The sequence below is a fragment of the Bombus flavifrons genome, chromosome 4 (assembly GCF_040668555.2).
Source record: "Bombus flavifrons isolate JBK064 chromosome 4, iyBomFlav1_principal, whole genome shotgun sequence".
NCBI lineage: Eukaryota > Metazoa > Arthropoda > Insecta > Hymenoptera > Apidae > Bombus > Bombus flavifrons.
In genome coordinates this window covers 16,442,977-16,459,154 of record NC_138445.1, presented here as the reverse complement: position 1 = coordinate 16,459,154, position 16,178 = coordinate 16,442,977, and the positions used below count along the sequence as shown (strand labels likewise).

Here is a 16,178-nt window from a genome sequence, read left to right as displayed (position 1 = left end):
CTCGACGACGGATCTAAGATAGCCGCGAGCTAAGAAATAAATCAAGAAACAAAAAACATTTCGATATCGCGGAAACCATTCGTTCAACCATAAATAGCGGTTAGGTCTCCGAAGAGAAAGAAAGAACTCGGACCGCGTACAACGAAACACGTGAAGGCTCGATCACAAACCATTTCGTCTCTAACCAGGAAGTAACTCCACCGTAAGGGACGTTTCATCGATTTGTCATTAAAGTAACCTTGCGGTACCTCCTACCTACGACGTAGCTAAACACGCGAATCATTTTGATGAATCTTTTTTGCAATTGATACGTCATAATCGCGTACCTCAATGAGCGTATTCCTATTAATATATCCACATAGACATAGATAGCGAGGAATAGCGGTCGCGCTTTTACGAATTTCTTCGGAAACATTTGAGAAATGTGAAGACAGAGAATGTAGATGTGATTTTTTGATACGGTTGAAAGAAATCTGTCATCGCGATGCGCATCGTTGCAAGTTTTAAGGTTTAAACCGCACCAGTCGATATTTATGCTATTTCTGGTACAAGTAAATCTGGTAGAAATCTCGATGAATAGGCCTGTCGGAAAGTCGCGTGTCCGCAATATCCTTAAACGGAAATCGGTGTAATTCTTTCGGAAGCTCGCGACCGATGAAGCTTCCGGTGTCCTTGTGGGTTCGCGGTGTCCAGCGAAAGCCCATAAAAGCTGGAAAGCGGCGTGGAAGGTGGCATACGAGCAACCTGCGCGCCTGCGACCAGGTCATAGCGATTGCGTAGACCGAAACGTGGCGGTGCACCAGTGAGAATCGAGATTCCGACTCGCTTGCATGCGGGCCCATCGAAATATTTAAATACGAAAGACTAATCTTTAACGAGAATGTCGTTTCGAGGAATAACTCGCTATAATCGTTAAGAAATACTTTCTTGGATATAAAAAAAGAAAAGAAAAGAGAACGATAGATATAATCGAGATATGTCTAGATTACACGCTTTTTTAAAATCATCAAGAGCTACATGTTGATATTTTGTGAATGAAAAGTGCGAGGTATGATAAGATATCTTGAATTTCTTCTTACTTTGTGTTACTAATTACCTTTCTTCTTTTTTCTTTCGGACTTTTCAAACTTGCCACAAGAACAACGGGAAACCGGTGTTGAACGCTTTCCTAAATAAAAAATATCGCTTAACGCTTTAATCTCTTTTCTCCGTTTCACGTAATCAGAGGAACAAAAGTGTCGCTATTATTTCAAGAAAGAAGATCGATTGTACTACCGTGATACTACTAATCAGAGTTATTGTCTTCGCGCGCTCTTCCAAAATATAATGTTTCGATATGGCAGTGAAATACTTGGATGGTCCTTTTGTGTTCAGACTCAACGACAATGGTACAGGACCGCATCTTCTTATACAGGTATCGATATTCTTAGAATCGTACATGGCGCTTCGAACGTTTCCTTGAATTTCAGCGTTAGCTATTGAATAGTACAAGCGCTATGTATGGATGATATTAGATGCTCTTCATTGAAAAGACGAAAATCGAGCGAGTCACGTTTCAGTAAAGTGTGTATCACGATTGCGTGGGTAGTTTAGCTGTAAAATGCAATGAATACACGTAACACCGGTAGGTACATAAATGTTAGATACGTTCCGTCACGCTTTTATGTCGCTTGGAATTTGTTCGACACGGTTACAAACTTAGCCGTGCCCTTGAACTGAATACTTTTCAAGGTACGTACGGTGTGCATATGCACGTACATACCTGCAGAGCCAAACGAGATGCGACGCGCTTTTGCGTGCACCATTTTTAGAAACACGGCTATTAAATGCGACATGCAATAATAATAGACGAAGAATAGAGTTGTTGGGGCGCATCGTTACGACGATTCACCTCTTCCTTCCATACAATCTAACACAATAGCGATGCACGTACTATGCAGCCCGAAACAAACTTTCATCGCCAACTTTGATATAATCGTGATGTTCCTCTGGACGTTTCGTTACGTAAAAATTAATTTCTTAGTCATTATGGATAGATAGACAGACAGATGGGGGAGGGAGAGAGAGAGAGAGAGAGAGAGCAGGCTATTAAAACGAAACGGAAACAATTCAGGTTATAAGAATAGAGTGTAAATGTGGTCGATGACCTTCCGCAGCGAATCGATGTTGAAGTTGTAAGAAAAGAATAATAAAACTAGGCTACCGTAACAGCGAAAAGAGATATACTCGAATTTAATTGTAATTAGAGGCCTTGGTTCGCTTTTCATATCAAAAGTAACCGTTCTTAATGCTCTAATAACACGACAAATAAATCAAGGGCGTTCTCTGCTATTTTTGCACGCGCATTCGAACTTTTCGCAATTATAGAATGCGTAATGTTCCAGTTTAATAGATATTTTGCTGATCGCGTTCCATCCGTTCGAGAGTCACGCGATAAAATGTTCTTCGCTTATTGTTAGAAGAACGAACTTTGATCCGTAAGTAAGTTGATAAACGAATTGTACATATGAATGGCATACTTTGATCACAGGTTTGTACGGAACGGGGCTGGAGAGAATATACTGGCGAAAATAATGTATTCAAAGATCGATGGAATTTATGGTGGCGATCCGGCGGCTTCCCCCTTCCCCATTACAAGCTATTACTCCCATGGCAGGTAATAGGTCGTCTGAATCTCCTATGTTAAAATCGATTCCGCTAGCAAAGTGACAGCTTTTCAATCGTATTCCCGTAAATCTTTTAGTTTATCAACAGAATTCCGAAAGGGAGTTCGATCTGTCGAAAAGACAATCTTATCCGTCATCTTAGATGTATGAAGAAGATGCACGGTTCGATCTACGATTTCAGGTATAATCTAAAGTTTATTAAGATATCGTGAGAATAATATTCGATCAACGTTATCAAAAATACAACGCGTTAGTCCTGTAGGATATAACTTGCCATCGGAATATACTAAATTGGCGGAAGAATGCAGCCGCTGTGAACACGATAGAGTTTGGATCTGTAAGCCAGTTGGTCAAAGTCAGGGGAAAGGAATCTTTTTGTTTCGTGTAAGAATCAATCGTGCTACGTGAACATCGATGATTAAAGGAAAAACTTAAGTTATTAGCTGAACTCGTCAAATGCAGAATCTTACGTTTCTAGAAATTAAGCGATCTTTCATACGACAATGCAGCAGTGGTTCAAAGATACATCGAGAATCCCTTTCTGATCGGAGGTTACAAATTCGATCTACGATTATACGTATGCGTACCCTCTTATCGGCCTTTGACGATATACTTGTATAAGGAAGGATTGGCGCGTTTCGCTACAGAAAAATTTTCATTAGAACATTTGAACGATCCTTTCCGGCATCTCACTAACTTTTCGTTAAACAAATTGGGTCCAGGATACTCTGAGAAGAAGGAACGCGTCGGTTCTGGTATAAAATCACTGTCACTAATTTAAAGTTTCTTGAATTGTACCATAGATAGTAGAATTCGAACATTCGCAGGTTGCAAATGGACTTTTAGACAATTGAGAAGATACTTCGAACAAGCTGGATATTACGATTGGTTTCTTTGGCAGAGAATAGCCTGTTTAGTCAGTTTAACTATATTGAGCCAAGCCGCGAGCATACCGAAATCTTCCAATTGCTTCGAGTTTTTCGGATTTGACGTATTAATCGACAGAAATTTAAAACCATGGTTACTAGAGGTTAAGAGATATCTCATTCGCTTGAATTATTAATGAAAATTATTGTTAATTATTCGATAATCGACATTTGAACAGGTCAATCTAAGCCCAGCTTTAAGTAATGACTGTGAAATTGACTCTGAAGTGAAGAAACCTCTGCTGCATGACCTGTTCGATTTACTAGGTCTTCCAGTATGCAACACTGGTCTCTCACTTTTTACGATATGGTCAACAAACCCGATTGACGATGAGGTTGAAGTGTCTTCCAAGTTTTGTACAAATCGAACCATGAAAAAGAAATCGAAAACTTATCGGGAAACTGATGGTTTTCTAAATATATGCACGGAACTTCGACCTACCGTATGTATTTAAAATAAAGTAGCTATGGACAAATATTGAATTCTTGTTTTAGAAATGCTACATTCTATATCCATTTTAATTATTAGCTTAAACAATCAACTATCAACAATTCTACAAATTTATGGTCTCGTTACAATCCCTTGTTAGTGGATAAGTATATTCCACGCGGTTTTCAGGGTAATAACCCAGAAAGCAACAATAAAACGTCGATATGGGATAATGGTAAAGATTGGAGTACGCCATGCGCGAGAGAGGGAGGCTGGATTCGCATTTATCCGTTGACACGAATCAAATCAGAGAATCCCATTAATTACGTATCATCTTTATCGGAAACTACACGAATTGCAGAAAAGGAAACCAGAAATATCGTACTTTCTATACAAAAGTAATAATTTCAATAAATTTTTCCAATTTATGGCAAAATATCATAAAAGTATATATAATTGATTTCCTTTACAGATATTTAAAAGCTGCCAAAGAAGTGCACAAAAAGAATGAGAAATATAGAGATGAACAGTATAACGCTACATTACGGAAAATGGTGGAATTAAATACCGAAATTTGGCTGCCATCGAAATAACTTAATATATACAGAACACATATTCGGGTCTTTTATCTGCATATTCTTTTTATCATTTAAGCAAATCAGCACAATATGCTTTGACCAATTAAATGATTCGATGATACTACATTTAAGCCAGACTTTTCACAGCCATAAATATTTCTCGATATTTTTAATAGCGAAATATGTTTTAAAATCGTATTTTAAACATAATCGTGATAGAAATATTAACGAAGAACATTCCCATTCTATTGTCGTATATTCTAAAATACCATATGTGGGCAATTAATATGCGGGATAAAGGAAAGAGACATATATATTCACCAAGAAATTCTCGGTTTATTGAATATTTTCTTGCAAATGTACATTAATTCACTCCCTTTGCTGCTAACCTCTTGTCGCGCTCTTCAGCAATCGAAAGCTTAACACCTTTGTCTCTTGGTAAGCTAATATACGGCTTTGTACCCTTGCCAATGATAAAAACGTTGTTCAACCTAAACGAATGATTTATATATGATATAACAGCCGGCTCAATAATCTAACGTAGCTTAGATTAACTTAATAAACAATAATACTCGTGTTTCCTAAATGGGTAATACTGAAAAGTCTATGTGAAAACAATCAGTGACCAGTATGAAGGAAATTCATTTTGACCAACTTTTGACTACAATATTTTTTATAACATATTATAGCTTCGATTATGGTCACCATAAAAATAAATTTACTCTTTCTTTTGTAAAAATTTGAAAGCAAAAAAGAATGTGCAAGGATCATGAAGTATAAGCAAATAAAGAGTAAATATTTCAAGTACCTTGTGGCAAAAGTATGCCCTTGTGAGTCTTTAATGTGGCAAATATCAAAGGAACCGGGATGACGCTCACGGCTAACAACTGTGCCTACACGTCCTAAATTTCTCCCACCAGTAATCATACAGAGATTACCTAAACAATAATAATCGATTAATAAGTTTCATATATATTTACGACTAAAAGATATTATACCTGAATCAAATCGAATAGAATCCAAGATTTTGCCTGTTGCTATATCTAAATGAATGGTGTCATTAACTTTAATTAAAGGATCTGGATAACGAATAGTTCTTCCATCGTGCGTTACCAGGAATGGAATACCTTTTGGTCCAGTTTGAACACGTTTTACCTTACACAATTTGTACTGCAATAAAAAATATTTAATTTCTTAGTTAAATAAAAGATATCTCATTGAATTATCCATGATTTTTTGTCCATGATTAAATACCTTGGCCTCTTCTGCTGTAATTCTATGAGTGGTGAATCGTCCCTTAACGTCATAAATCAATCGAAAATATTCACCAGTCTTGTTAATGGTAATAACATCTAAAATGACAAATTGAATTTATTAATTATAAACTACATTTAGTTTTTCATATGTCTTAAGTATATATTTTTAAATGATATAAAAAATGTGCACTTTTTGGGTTATACAGAAAAAATATTTGATTCAATCTGTGACCAAAATAAAGAACTTTTATTTTACTATTGGCTAATGTTTGACTATAAACATTTTGTTTGAAAAATGTTATAGCTTCGATATAGCCTTATACATACTTAAAAAAAATAAAGTGTCTTATAAACTTACTTACCCATGAAACCTGCAGGATAGTTGGGGTCAGTTCTAACCTTGCCATCAACTTTAATCAAACGTTGCATCACAATTTTTGTTACTTCACAATTAGTCAACGCATATTTCAACCTATTGCGAAGAAAAATAACAAGAGGAAGAGATTCTCTTAATTTATGAGGTCCCGTAGATGGACGTGGAGCATATACACCCCCAAGTTTATCTAACATCCATGCTTTAGGCGCGTTAAGACGCTTCAAATGCTTTTTCGGTCCACGAGCCTAAAAACAAATTTCACATACTTAATGTTATCGTCTCAAATAAAATGTACAAGAATTCAACGAACTTATTAATGTCAAAAATATCATTCAATATAATATTGTCATTCCATAAACAAAGAGGTTAGATTAGAAGTTAGTTTACCATTTTATCTCTTTTATTTCCTTAAAATATAATAATCATCGAATGTCACACTAGAAACTTATTTCTGTGAATAGATTTATAGCAAATATTCATATGAAGTATTGATCTGTTCGTTATAAAAATGTAACCTTTACGCGCACATCTTAACCGTATGTCTTGCTTCATAAAAATGAAATAAATTTAACAAATCATATAGAGATAAATATTCACTTTAATTCATTTCGTTTGCGTTTTACTCGGATATTAAAAAATACAACACACTATTCAACCGATGTAAACGGATTTTATGTCAGCAACAAATAGTTGCACTTACCATCTTGGTTTTCTAAATGGAAAAGGCACGTTCACGCGATGTTACTTTCTGCAACGCCACTATAGCCAATATGGCGGATACGTGTGTATAACTGGTCGATGCTTTTTTAAACAACTCACATTATATTATATCGAGTTAAAAATTTCATAATTTTAAAGTACCATAAATTGTAGTTATGCTTCAAGGCATAAATACTATATAAGTAATTGTAAATTGTAATTATATGATAATGTTATAATCATAAAATGGTACATTCTGTATTATGTATTTTCTTATTTCAATATTTCTAACTTTAAGAATCAATGGTATAATGGAAAATTTAAAAGGTATTTGATAATATATAAATCTTTTAATAAATGGATATAAAAGTATTACAAAATTACAATAACTATTTGAAAAAGATTAAATGAATAATAAAGATTAATTTGATTGTATTGCTTCAACTATGTTGTCCAATAAGTTTGAGGCACCAATTCTAAATAAATCTTTAGATAGCCATTCCTCTCCTAATTCCATTTGAACCAACATCATCCATTCTAAAGCCTCCTGTGGAACTTTAATACCACCAGCAGGTTTTAAACCAACCTAAAATAATATATTTCAATACCAAATGTAAGGCATGAAATATTGCTTTTCATTTTTTAAACAAGAATTTATACCTTTCTCTGTGTGGATTCATAATAATCCTTGATTGCTTGACACATAATAACTCCAGCAGACAAGGTAGCATTTATTGCTTCTTTTCCAGTAGATGTTTTAATAAAATCTGCTCCGGCCATCATTGCTATCATAGATGATTTATATACATTCTCTAAATTACCTAATTCTCCTGTAGCAAGTATCACTTTCAAACATTTGTTACCACAAGCAACACGAAATGATTTTAGTTCTTCATATAATTCTTTCCATTGCTGCATCAAAGCCAATGGTCTGTTAATAACAATATCAATTTCATCAGCTCCTAGTTCAACACCTATTTCTACTTCACGAAGACGTGTTTCTAATGGAAACTGTCCAGATGGAAATCCTCCACCCACTATTTAGATAACAATAATATATTTTGTTATTTTTTAATTTGAATATTATTAGAAAAGAACTTACATGTATACTTACCAGTAGCCCTGGAAATTTTATGTTCTTTATCAAGTTTTTCCAATATAGACATTGCATCTACAAATCTCATGGGATATACACATACAGATGCAGTATGCAAATGTGAGTTACTTGGTAACTTAAGAGGGTTTACTGCCTGTAATTATTGAAATACATGAAAGTCAATATTTTTAAAGATGTTGTAGAGATCAAAAGTTTTAATATAACACTAAGTATTACTTTAGTACACAAAGTTTCAATTTTTGAAGGTGTATCATCACCTCCTAGAGTAGTTAAATCTATGAAACCTATTGCTTTTACCAACCAAGCAGTTTTAACATGATTTTCCAATTTATTAACTCTGTAACGTATAGAATTAATTTTTCCATCTATTGCAGATTGATCGAAATTCATTGTAGCTAAAACATAAGTATATAAATGTTAAAAACACGAAAAATTGTAAAATTCTTAAATTCGATTTACCATTAGCCAACTTTTGAATATCCATTATACGTCTTTTAAAATTTTCGGAAATATTTAACCTTACTTAAATGCGTAAAATGCGTAAAAATGAACACGTAAGAAGAGTGTAAGTGCTTTAAATTTAGGAGCGATATCAATTAGAAAATTTTTTTAGTACTTGATAACATCGCAATGACCTATGATTTACGATTGTTGGCAGATGGTACAGTAAAGTATATAAGACTCATATATGTGTGCATTTGACAACATATCATTTCTCAGTTACTTTATCTTAATAAACCTTCTCCCACTTTATTCTGATATTGTATATTGTGATATATACATATAATTTTTATCAAATGCTACATTATAGAATGTATCACATATACCCCGTGAAAATGAAAAAAAAACTTTTGCAAGCTAAAAAATATTCGTTCTAAAGCGAGAATGACTGATAAATATAATTCTTAAATAATAAGTATTAATTTTTATTTATAAAAGCATTAAGAATATTTTCCTTCAGATAAAGTCGCAATTGTGACATAGAAGCTGTCTTGTCATGCCTATTTCTGGAATGAAGGATTGAAATTGTCGATTTTTATTTTACAATTATTAATACATATTAAATATTATTTGATATCTAAATTTATTATAGCAGTTGTTTATTGCTGAATATTATGTATAATGAAATATATAATAAATAAATTTACATAATAGTAATAAATACTATAAATATTTTCTCTAATATATATTGATACATTTTAAGCTAATTTGATATACCTTTGATATAGCATACTCGAATGTATTTGTTACTTTCTCGAATTAATAGTATTCTTTCATTGAAAATTTATTACCAACAGTTTGCAATTTAGTCATCAAAATTAAAAGAATTTCTAAACAAAACTACTAAAATTTTTACTAATATAAATTATTATTATCTATAATGTTGCCATTGTTCCCAATACTGGGCGGTTTGCATTTCAGAAAGTCGAGATACAGTGCGATCAAAAGCAAAAAGTTCTTCTTCTCCAGTAAAAAGATTAGATTTGTAATTGTCCTGTTGAAGATACAAAGTTATAAAATTATATATCAGTTAATGAAAGCAACAACTTTTGTTTCGTAACTTACTGAACCGTGTGATATTTTTAAATCATCCATTAGCATTCGTTTTTCATCTGTATATTCACTATCTCCTTGTGGGATAAAAAGTTCTGTATGTGGAACAGCTGCAGATATTACAACTCGTACCTGACAAAAATTTTTTTTTATTTAAATATAAACATTTATAATGATTTAAATTGTTAAATATGAAGAGTAGATAGAACATATGTAAACTTACTTTATTGTCATATAGTGTATCAATTAATGTAATAAATCTTCTGGTTTGTGATTTAAGACGAAAATCTAGTTGTGGTACATCTCTTATAATAACTGTATGAAATGCTTGACTTAGTTCTAAGTAATCACTAGCACCAAGTGGCTGCAAATAAAACAATTGCTTGTTATATTATAAATATCTAATGAAAATTTGCAACAACCTACTCTATCACACAATTCTCCAAAAGTTGAATCCAACACTTGACCACAGGTTCTTTCAAATGTAACATTACGACCTCTTATAGAAATAGTTCGAGACCTCACAACATCATTTTCCTTTGAGCATAAATATTTAAACATTTTGTCCACATCACTAGTTGCATCCTCTCCTTTTCTATAAAAATTTATCATTTTTTAGAGAGGAGTATTTTATTATATGCCTTATTTGTACATCACTATACGTACATGAAATAAATTTTTTCATCTCTAAGTCCTGTTTTCAGCCTATAATCTACCCCTGAATCTAGGGAATTTATAACACAATAATTTTTTAAAACCTGTATAAATGGAATAAAATTTCCTCTCTGTAGCCCATTTTTGTATAAATCATCGGGTGCTCTATTACTAGTTGCAATAACTATTACTCCATTATTAAAGAGTTCAGTAAATAACCGTTTCAATATCATAGCATCTGCAATATCAGTTACCTATATATATATATATATAATATTTTATTAATACATGTTACATTAAATCATAAATAATTGATTGTATATTTCAAAAGTGAACCTGAAATTCATCAAAACAAAGTAACCAAGCTTCTTCAGTAATACTTTTCGCAACTGGTGGTATTGGATCAAATGGTTGGAGTTTAGTACTACTAACATCTCGTACAATATTTTTCTTTACTTCGTGTACTTTATTATGTACATCAAGCATAAAAGAGTGAAAATGAACTCTTTTTTTATTCTCAATCTAAAATAATACATTTCAAGATAATTACCTGTTTCCTTAATTAAAAGATTTATTTTTTAATGAACTGCATATGGAAAACCATTTATATTATTTGTAGTAATTATAGTATTTAGAGTACCTTTATCATAGTTCAAAGAAAATTTTTTTGTCATCAGTACCTTTACTATATAAAGTAACTCCTTTGTTACATTAATTATTTTATTATGTGCATGAATTATATTGAAAAGTATTATGAACTGTCAAATTGTTAATTCATAATACTTTGTGGCTATCCATGTGCAATAATTATATGAGCTATAAACTATAATACCTGGCAACATTTGTAGAAAAGATCCATCAACATTGTTTTACCTCCACCAACTGCTCCATAAATATATAGTCCTTTTGGTGGTTGTTTTCTTTTCCTACCCAACCATTTATCTAATAAGTTGAATTCTTCAGGTTTGTATCCATTTATTTCTTCATAAATGCTCTGCAATGTTTTAGCAACTTTCATTTGATGTTTATCTTCCACTAGTTCTCCTTTTGCAATTTTATTTTTTAACATAACAATTGGGCCTTTTTCAATTAAACTAACATCATGAACATATCCATGACGTTGAATATGTTGTACAAATTTGTTGGACAAATTTGTAAAATAGTTTTGATTAAAAAATTTTTTTGGTAACAAGTAAGTCATCATGGGAAAGATGTCCTAAAGGAAAGGTCATAATTTGTTATCTATGTATGTTACTTATGTATATTATTAAACGCCAGATTAGGTAAATACTTATTCTTACAGATAAATATTTGACAAATATACATTTAATTTAAAAAGTTAACAAAATATAGAAAAACTTTCTAGTGTATATGATCAAAGATATTCACATATTTATCAAATTTACGTTTGACAGACAATCAGCATGTTAACCTTTATATTGCATATGAAAATACATTACATGTATCTACCTTAAAATAGAATACCCACACTAGGAAATTTAAAAAGGTAGGTGTGAAGCATGATATTGATAAATATGAAGAATTGAATAACTGAAAAATATATAATCAAATCATGTACTTACGTTTCTGTTTTCTTCCTTCGTTGTTATTTATTAAAACTAATTCTTTCATGATATTTTAATATTATTAGAAAGAAATTTCATGTACAAAGAAATTCAGTTTGAAAAATTATCTACCGCGCGTTATGTTATGACGTAATTAAAAAGGAAATATGGAACCATCAGATGCAATTTATTAATGGCTGTTCATATGGGCCCATATTGATGCATAAAGCTTTATTCACAAGTTAAAAACTAAGAAGGTATAAAATACCATTTTTCAATATTTTAATTAAATAAATATTCTTAAGCCTAATTATATAAGAAGTAATACGTTTAATATTTTAATTCAAAATGTATAATTTTATTATATTTTGTATATAAATATCTTAACACTATTTTCAAAATAATTATTTATAACATTTCATTTTAATGACTCGCACTTTGCTGTAAATTAGGAATGTAATACAAGAAATTTAGGAACGCAAATTCTATTAATGTTAAAATAGACATGATGAATTTTCTGAATTTCAATCATTATGATAAATTTTAGAACTGTATGGAGCACTATACATTGGCAGTCTTCGTTTGTCAGGATTGATTCCTTCTTTTAATGAATAATAACGTCTTTCAATAACTTTATCAAAAAACCTACTCAATTTAACAGAAGAGCTAGAACCAGCAGCTAGTGATCTCACTTGATGACAATCCTAAGAAGAATGTTAACTTGAAAACAATAATATCAGTGTGTAATAATTTAAAAAAATAAATGATATACCAAAAATATTTCATCAGCACCACATTCTTCTGCAATAGTTGAAGAACGTCTATGTACATTTGATCTGACTTCCGCAACTAGGTCTAATTTTGTACCAATAACTAAGATTGGTATCTAAAAAAATAATTTTATTTGCACAAAAAACATGATAAAAAATTATACAATTATGTCAAAAATAATTAATATTACCTGTGTAGATCCTACAAATTTTTCAGGATCAAAATCATCAAACGGCTTTGATTTCATAGAATTATTATCTTTACTCAAAACTTCTTCAAGCCATTTTTGAAGATTTTGCTGTGATTTTCTGTTTGTTAAATCATGAACTAATATGATACCTGTATTTTTAATAATGATTGATGATTTCTAAATTTTTTACTTTAAATCCTTAATGTTATATATTTCATGTTTATACCATTTGTAGGATTATAAAAAACAGATCTTGTATTTTTATGACTTTGACTTCCTCCAATATCCCATAATTCAATAAAATATCTTCTCTGATTAGGAGTTCCTTCTTTATATTCATGTAATTTAACTTCCACTGAGCAACCTATAGTCCATGAAGGATTCCTAATAGGTTGTTGTTGACATATTAAATGTGTTAATGATGTTTTTCCAACGCCTAAATATAAGAAAGGAAGAATATTTAACAATTATTTAATCGTAAGGAGTTACGTATACATAGGTGTAAAAAAAAAAAAAAAAAAATAGATAACCTACAAATAATGTCATAAAAATATGTATGAAATACATCAGATATAACTTTTTATAAATTAAGGATTTAAATAAGCTTGAAAAATATATTCTAACAATAAATATGGCATTTATGTTGTAATTAACGAAATAACACTTAATAATAGATAGATAAACAAAATAACAGATACTGACAATAACAAAAAGATATTATAGAATTGCTTCATATACATATCCTTACCAGAATCACCAACAACAATAATCTTAACTTTATCGATTGCAGCCATCAATAATTTTTATGAAAATATATAAAAATGTATCTTTTTGTTTCTTTATTTCTGTTGTTTGACAGCTAGTCATTTGATAATTTTCTATTATGAATACATAACCTAAAAACTATTTTACTCATAAACAAGCGTCCGTTGGAACGGTGCTTTGTCATATTTAATCAAACAATGAAATAATGTATTTTGACTCGTTAGTTTTTTACTTCTTTTGAGAGAACATACAATTAATATTTGTAATTGATACATATTTTAATTTGCTTATACTTGTATTTAATCAAAATATTTAATGATAAATGTACTATTTAAATTACTTTAAAGGTTAGTATTTTGTTACAAATTAAACTTAAAATAGTAAATTGTGCGAAATTCTTTTATTATTATTATTATTATTTATTATACTCTAAGCCCAGAGCCTATTACAAGGATTTTCACATTCCCGTTTTTGGTTTCTTACATTATATTAGATTTAAATTGTATGAAATATATCATTAAAAATAACATTATCTCAAGACAATTAAAAAATTAATAAAATGGTAACACGTTGTAAAACGTATTGTACAGGCAGAAAAATACACATAATTTATCTGCAGATTAATAATAGAGTCTAATAATTTGTACAAATTTTTTCAGTACTCTCATATTTTATTATATGTAATTAAACACAAGATGAGTGGTGAAGAAAGACTTGTTACAGAAGTTCCCAGTAGTTTAAAACAATTAGCACGTTTAGTAGTACGTGGATTTTATACAATAGAAGATGCTTTAATTGTTGATATGCTAGTTAGAAATCCATGTAAGTGAATTGGATATAAGTTATCTATTATACTATTGCAAATGCATGATTATATTATTATGTTTCGTTAGGTATGAAAGAAGATGACATTTGTGAACTGTTAAAATTTGAACGCAAGATGTTAAGAGCTAGAATATCTACATTACGTAATGATAAATTTATACAAGTTAGATTAAAAATGGAAACTGGATCAGATGGAAAAGCACAAAAAGTCAACTATTATTTTATTAATTATAAGGTAAAACAAAATATTTGACCTCCATTGTTCTTATTAGGCAAATTATTGTACATTTTTATATTTTAGACTTTTGTAAATGTAGTAAAATATAAATTAGATTTAATGAGAAAAAGAATGGAAACTGAAGAAAGAGATGCAACTAGTAGGGCCAGTTTTAAATGTACAAATTGTTTAAAAACATTTACTGATCTTGAGGTATGTAAATTATTTGTAAATTGTAGAGTGTTTCTCAAAGTTTTCAATTGTATAATATGTAAAAGTAAAAAGAACAAAATATGAAGCAAATTTGAGAAACACAACTTTATTACCTTATAAACCTAATGACAATAGAATACTTATTACTATAATATAATGTAGGCAGATCAATTATTTGATATGACTACTGGTGAATTTAGATGTACATATTGCCGTGAAGTAGTGGAAGAAGACCAATCTGCCCTTCCTAAAAAAGATTCAAGACTATTATTAGCTAAATTCAATGAACAACTAGAACCTCTTTATATTTTATTAAGGGAGGTAGAAGGTATCAAATTAGCTCCTGAAATATTGGAACCTGAACCAGTTGATATAAATACAATTAAAGGGTATAGATTTTTAATGGAATTATTAATAATACGCCAAAATTCTTGAATATTATTTATACCTTCTCTTCTTAGTATTGATACAAGGAAACCAAGCAGTCTAAGAGCGCCTGGTGAGCAGTGGTCTGGTGAAGCTACCAGATCATCAGGTTTCATGGTGGAAGATACAAGAGTAGATGTTACAATTGGTGATGATTCTATCGATGATAATGCAGCAAATAGGAGGAAGGAAAGACCAATTTGGATGATGGAAAGTACTGTTATTAACTCTGACTCGCAGGTAAATTTTGTTTTAAAAATTTAGTACTAATGTTTTGTTATATCTTTCATTAATAATATTGCGCTTTAGCCTGATGGAGTTAACACACAAGAAAACATTTTGGACAAAGCTGCAGCTACTGCTACTAATACAGCATCAACCAATAACAAACAAGGTGAAGATATAATGTCTGTATTATTGGCTCATGAGAAAAAAGGAGGAACAAATTCAGCAGCAGCTATAAAATCTGTATTACCTCAAGAATCTAGTGATAGCAGTGATAATGAGGAAGTTGCTGAAATGCAAGCTATTGATACAGGTATCATTTTCACAAAATGTTTAAAGCGCATTGCAGAATTATTATATTAATATTATTATTTTAAAAAATATGCATATATACCAAATTTTTTTAGGAGAAGTAGAAACCATGGATTCTGAAGATGAAGATCTTGTACCAACTGTAACTGTTGCAGGAAAAACAGTAGCCATTGCAGATGTAAATGATGCATTAATAGCAGAAATGACTCCCGTGGAGAAAGAAGCATATATTCAAGCATATCAAGAATATTATTCACATATGTATGACTAATCAGAATACAGTCAGCATTGGTAAACATTTAACAATGTCTTGTAAGACTGATTGACTATTAAAATCCTTGTAATATTTTGTATAATCATAAAATAAATAATTTTCTGGGTTTGGTAAATATTCATTATCTTTATTTTCTTTT

The 16,178-nt window shown here is 30.8% G+C and overlaps 6 protein-coding genes across 10 annotated transcripts; 2 read left to right on the top strand and 4 right to left on the bottom strand.

Annotated features, from left to right (window-relative positions):
• The first annotated feature begins 20 nt into the window (after nt 1–20).
• LOC138179023 (probable tubulin polyglutamylase TTLL2) lies at nt 21–5,090 on the top strand. The gene is made up of 10 exons (XM_069111432.1): nt 21–1,048; nt 1,226–1,414; nt 2,531–2,656; nt 2,744–2,847; nt 2,921–3,050; nt 3,145–3,421; nt 3,494–3,696; nt 3,772–4,035; nt 4,122–4,420; nt 4,495–5,090. The coding sequence occupies exons 2-10, from the start codon at nt 1,337–1,339 to the stop codon at nt 4,613–4,615; spliced, it is 1,602 nt and encodes a 533-aa protein (XP_068967533.1). The 5' UTR covers nt 21–1,048; nt 1,226–1,336; the 3' UTR covers nt 4,616–5,090.
• RpS4 (ribosomal protein S4) lies at nt 4,915–7,031 on the bottom strand. 2 transcript variants are annotated; one of them, XM_069111435.1, is made up of 6 exons: nt 6,933–7,031; nt 6,219–6,477; nt 5,855–5,952; nt 5,599–5,770; nt 5,409–5,538; nt 4,915–5,091 (listed from the first exon to the last, which is right to left on the bottom strand). In XM_069111435.1, exons 1-6 carry the CDS (start codon nt 6,933–6,935, stop codon nt 4,965–4,967), a joined length of 789 nt encoding a protein of 262 aa, XP_068967536.1. In that variant the 5' UTR covers nt 6,936–7,031; the 3' UTR covers nt 4,915–4,964. The 2 variants fall into 2 exon arrangements, with proteins under 2 accessions (XP_068967536.1, XP_068967537.1); XM_069111436.1 differs by lacking the exon at nt 6,933–7,031 and adding an exon at nt 6,620–6,777.
• A 214-nt stretch (nt 7,032–7,245) lies between these two features.
• Dera (deoxyribose-phosphate aldolase) lies at nt 7,246–9,231 on the bottom strand. Of its 2 annotated transcripts, XM_069111434.1 has the most exons (6): nt 8,508–9,231; nt 8,265–8,443; nt 8,046–8,181; nt 7,795–7,968; nt 7,592–7,716; nt 7,246–7,517 (listed from the first exon to the last, which is right to left on the bottom strand). In XM_069111434.1, the coding sequence occupies exons 1-6, from the start codon at nt 8,530–8,532 to the stop codon at nt 7,353–7,355; spliced, it is 804 nt and encodes a 267-aa protein (XP_068967535.1). In that variant the 5' UTR covers nt 8,533–9,231; the 3' UTR covers nt 7,246–7,352. The 2 variants fall into 2 exon arrangements, with proteins under 2 accessions (XP_068967535.1, XP_068967534.1); XM_069111433.1 differs by having other exon boundaries at nt 7,255–7,517; nt 7,592–7,968.
• Nucleotides 9,232–9,325: 94 nt separating this feature from the next.
• LOC138179468 (putative ATPase N2B) lies at nt 9,326–11,975 on the bottom strand. Of its 2 annotated transcripts, none has more exons than XM_069112283.1 (8): nt 11,840–11,975; nt 11,089–11,472; nt 10,593–10,778; nt 10,269–10,510; nt 10,029–10,197; nt 9,826–9,966; nt 9,615–9,734; nt 9,326–9,543 (listed from the first exon to the last, which is right to left on the bottom strand). In XM_069112283.1, the coding sequence occupies exons 2-8, from the start codon at nt 11,458–11,460 to the stop codon at nt 9,421–9,423; spliced, it is 1,353 nt and encodes a 450-aa protein (XP_068968384.1). In that variant the 5' UTR covers nt 11,461–11,472; nt 11,840–11,975; the 3' UTR covers nt 9,326–9,420. The 2 variants fall into 2 exon arrangements, with proteins under 2 accessions (XP_068968384.1, XP_068968383.1); XM_069112282.1 differs by lacking the exon at nt 11,840–11,975 and adding an exon at nt 11,558–11,697.
• Nucleotides 11,976–12,205: 230 nt separating this feature from the next.
• LOC138179472 (rab-like protein 3) lies at nt 12,206–13,670 on the bottom strand. The gene is made up of 5 exons (XM_069112287.1): nt 13,531–13,670; nt 13,009–13,218; nt 12,783–12,931; nt 12,594–12,707; nt 12,206–12,525 (listed from the first exon to the last, which is right to left on the bottom strand). Exons 1-5 carry the CDS (start codon nt 13,574–13,576, stop codon nt 12,346–12,348), a joined length of 699 nt encoding a protein of 232 aa, XP_068968388.1. The 5' UTR covers nt 13,577–13,670; the 3' UTR covers nt 12,206–12,345.
• On the top strand, nt 13,139–16,154 carry TfIIEalpha (transcription factor IIEalpha). 2 transcript variants are annotated; one of them, XM_069112285.1, is made up of 8 exons: nt 13,139–13,259; nt 14,207–14,369; nt 14,441–14,607; nt 14,674–14,802; nt 14,965–15,191; nt 15,264–15,468; nt 15,538–15,766; nt 15,861–16,154. In XM_069112285.1, exons 2-8 carry the CDS (start codon nt 14,243–14,245, stop codon nt 16,034–16,036), a joined length of 1,260 nt encoding a protein of 419 aa, XP_068968386.1. In that variant the 5' UTR covers nt 13,139–13,259; nt 14,207–14,242; the 3' UTR covers nt 16,037–16,154. The 2 variants fall into 2 exon arrangements, with proteins under 2 accessions (XP_068968386.1, XP_068968385.1); XM_069112284.1 differs by lacking the exon at nt 13,139–13,259 and adding an exon at nt 13,695–13,894.
• The last annotated feature ends 24 nt before the right edge of the window (nt 16,155–16,178 follow it).

Excerpts from the sequence above, each read along its gene's own strand:
- LOC138179023 (XM_069111432.1), top strand. The coding sequence starts at position 1,337 with ATGGCAGTGAAATACTTGGATGGTCCTTTTGTGTTCAGACTCAACGAC. Across the intron at positions 3,051-3,144 it reads AAGGAATCTTTTTGTTTCGT|AAATTAAGCGATCTTTCATA; the intron begins GTAAGAATCAAT and ends TTACGTTTCTAG. Across the intron at positions 4,421-4,494 it reads ATCGTACTTTCTATACAAAA|ATATTTAAAAGCTGCCAAAG; the intron begins GTAATAATTTCA and ends TTTCCTTTACAG.
- RpS4 (XM_069111435.1), bottom strand. Across the intron at positions 5,953-6,218 it reads CTATCCTGCAGGTTTCATGG|ATGTTATTACCATTAACAAG; the intron begins GTAAGTAAGTTT and ends TTGTCATTTTAG. Across the intron at positions 5,771-5,854 it reads TTACAGCAGAAGAGGCCAAG|TACAAATTGTGTAAGGTAAA; the intron begins GTATTTAATCAT and ends TTTTTATTGCAG.
- Dera (XM_069111433.1), bottom strand. The coding sequence starts at position 8,532 with ATGGATATTCAAAAGTTGGCTAATG. Across the intron at positions 8,444-8,507 it reads TATTCAAAAGTTGGCTAATG|CTACAATGAATTTCGATCAA; the intron begins GTAAATCGAATT and ends CTTATGTTTTAG. Across the intron at positions 7,518-7,591 it reads ATGAATCCACACAGAGAAAG|GTTGGTTTAAAACCTGCTGG; the intron begins GTATAAATTCTT and ends ATATTATTTTAG.
- LOC138179468 (XM_069112283.1), bottom strand. The coding sequence starts at position 11,460 with ATGATGACTTACTTGTTACCAAAAAAATTTTTTAATCAAAACTATTTT. Across the intron at positions 10,779-11,088 it reads TTTTCTACAAATGTTGCCAG|ATTGAGAATAAAAAAAGAGT; the intron begins GTATTATAGTTT and ends GTATTATTTTAG. Across the intron at positions 9,544-9,614 it reads TAAAAATATCACACGGTTCA|GACAATTACAAATCTAATCT; the intron begins GTAAGTTACGAA and ends TATCTTCAACAG.
- LOC138179472 (XM_069112287.1), bottom strand. The coding sequence starts at position 13,576 with ATGGCTGCAATCGATAAAGTTAAGATTATTGTTGTTGGTGATTCTG. Across the intron at positions 12,932-13,008 it reads TTTTTATAATCCTACAAATG|GTATCATATTAGTTCATGAT; the intron begins GTATAAACATGA and ends TTAAAAATACAG. Across the intron at positions 12,708-12,782 it reads AATTTGTAGGATCTACACAG|ATACCAATCTTAGTTATTGG; the intron begins GTAATATTAATT and ends TTATTTTTTTAG.
- TfIIEalpha (XM_069112285.1), top strand. The coding sequence starts at position 14,243 with ATGAGTGGTGAAGAAAGACTTGTTACAGAAGTTCCCAGTAGTTTAAAA. Across the intron at positions 15,469-15,537 it reads TTATTAACTCTGACTCGCAG|CCTGATGGAGTTAACACACA; the intron begins GTAAATTTTGTT and ends ATTGCGCTTTAG. Across the intron at positions 15,767-15,860 it reads AATGCAAGCTATTGATACAG|GAGAAGTAGAAACCATGGAT; the intron begins GTATCATTTTCA and ends AAATTTTTTTAG.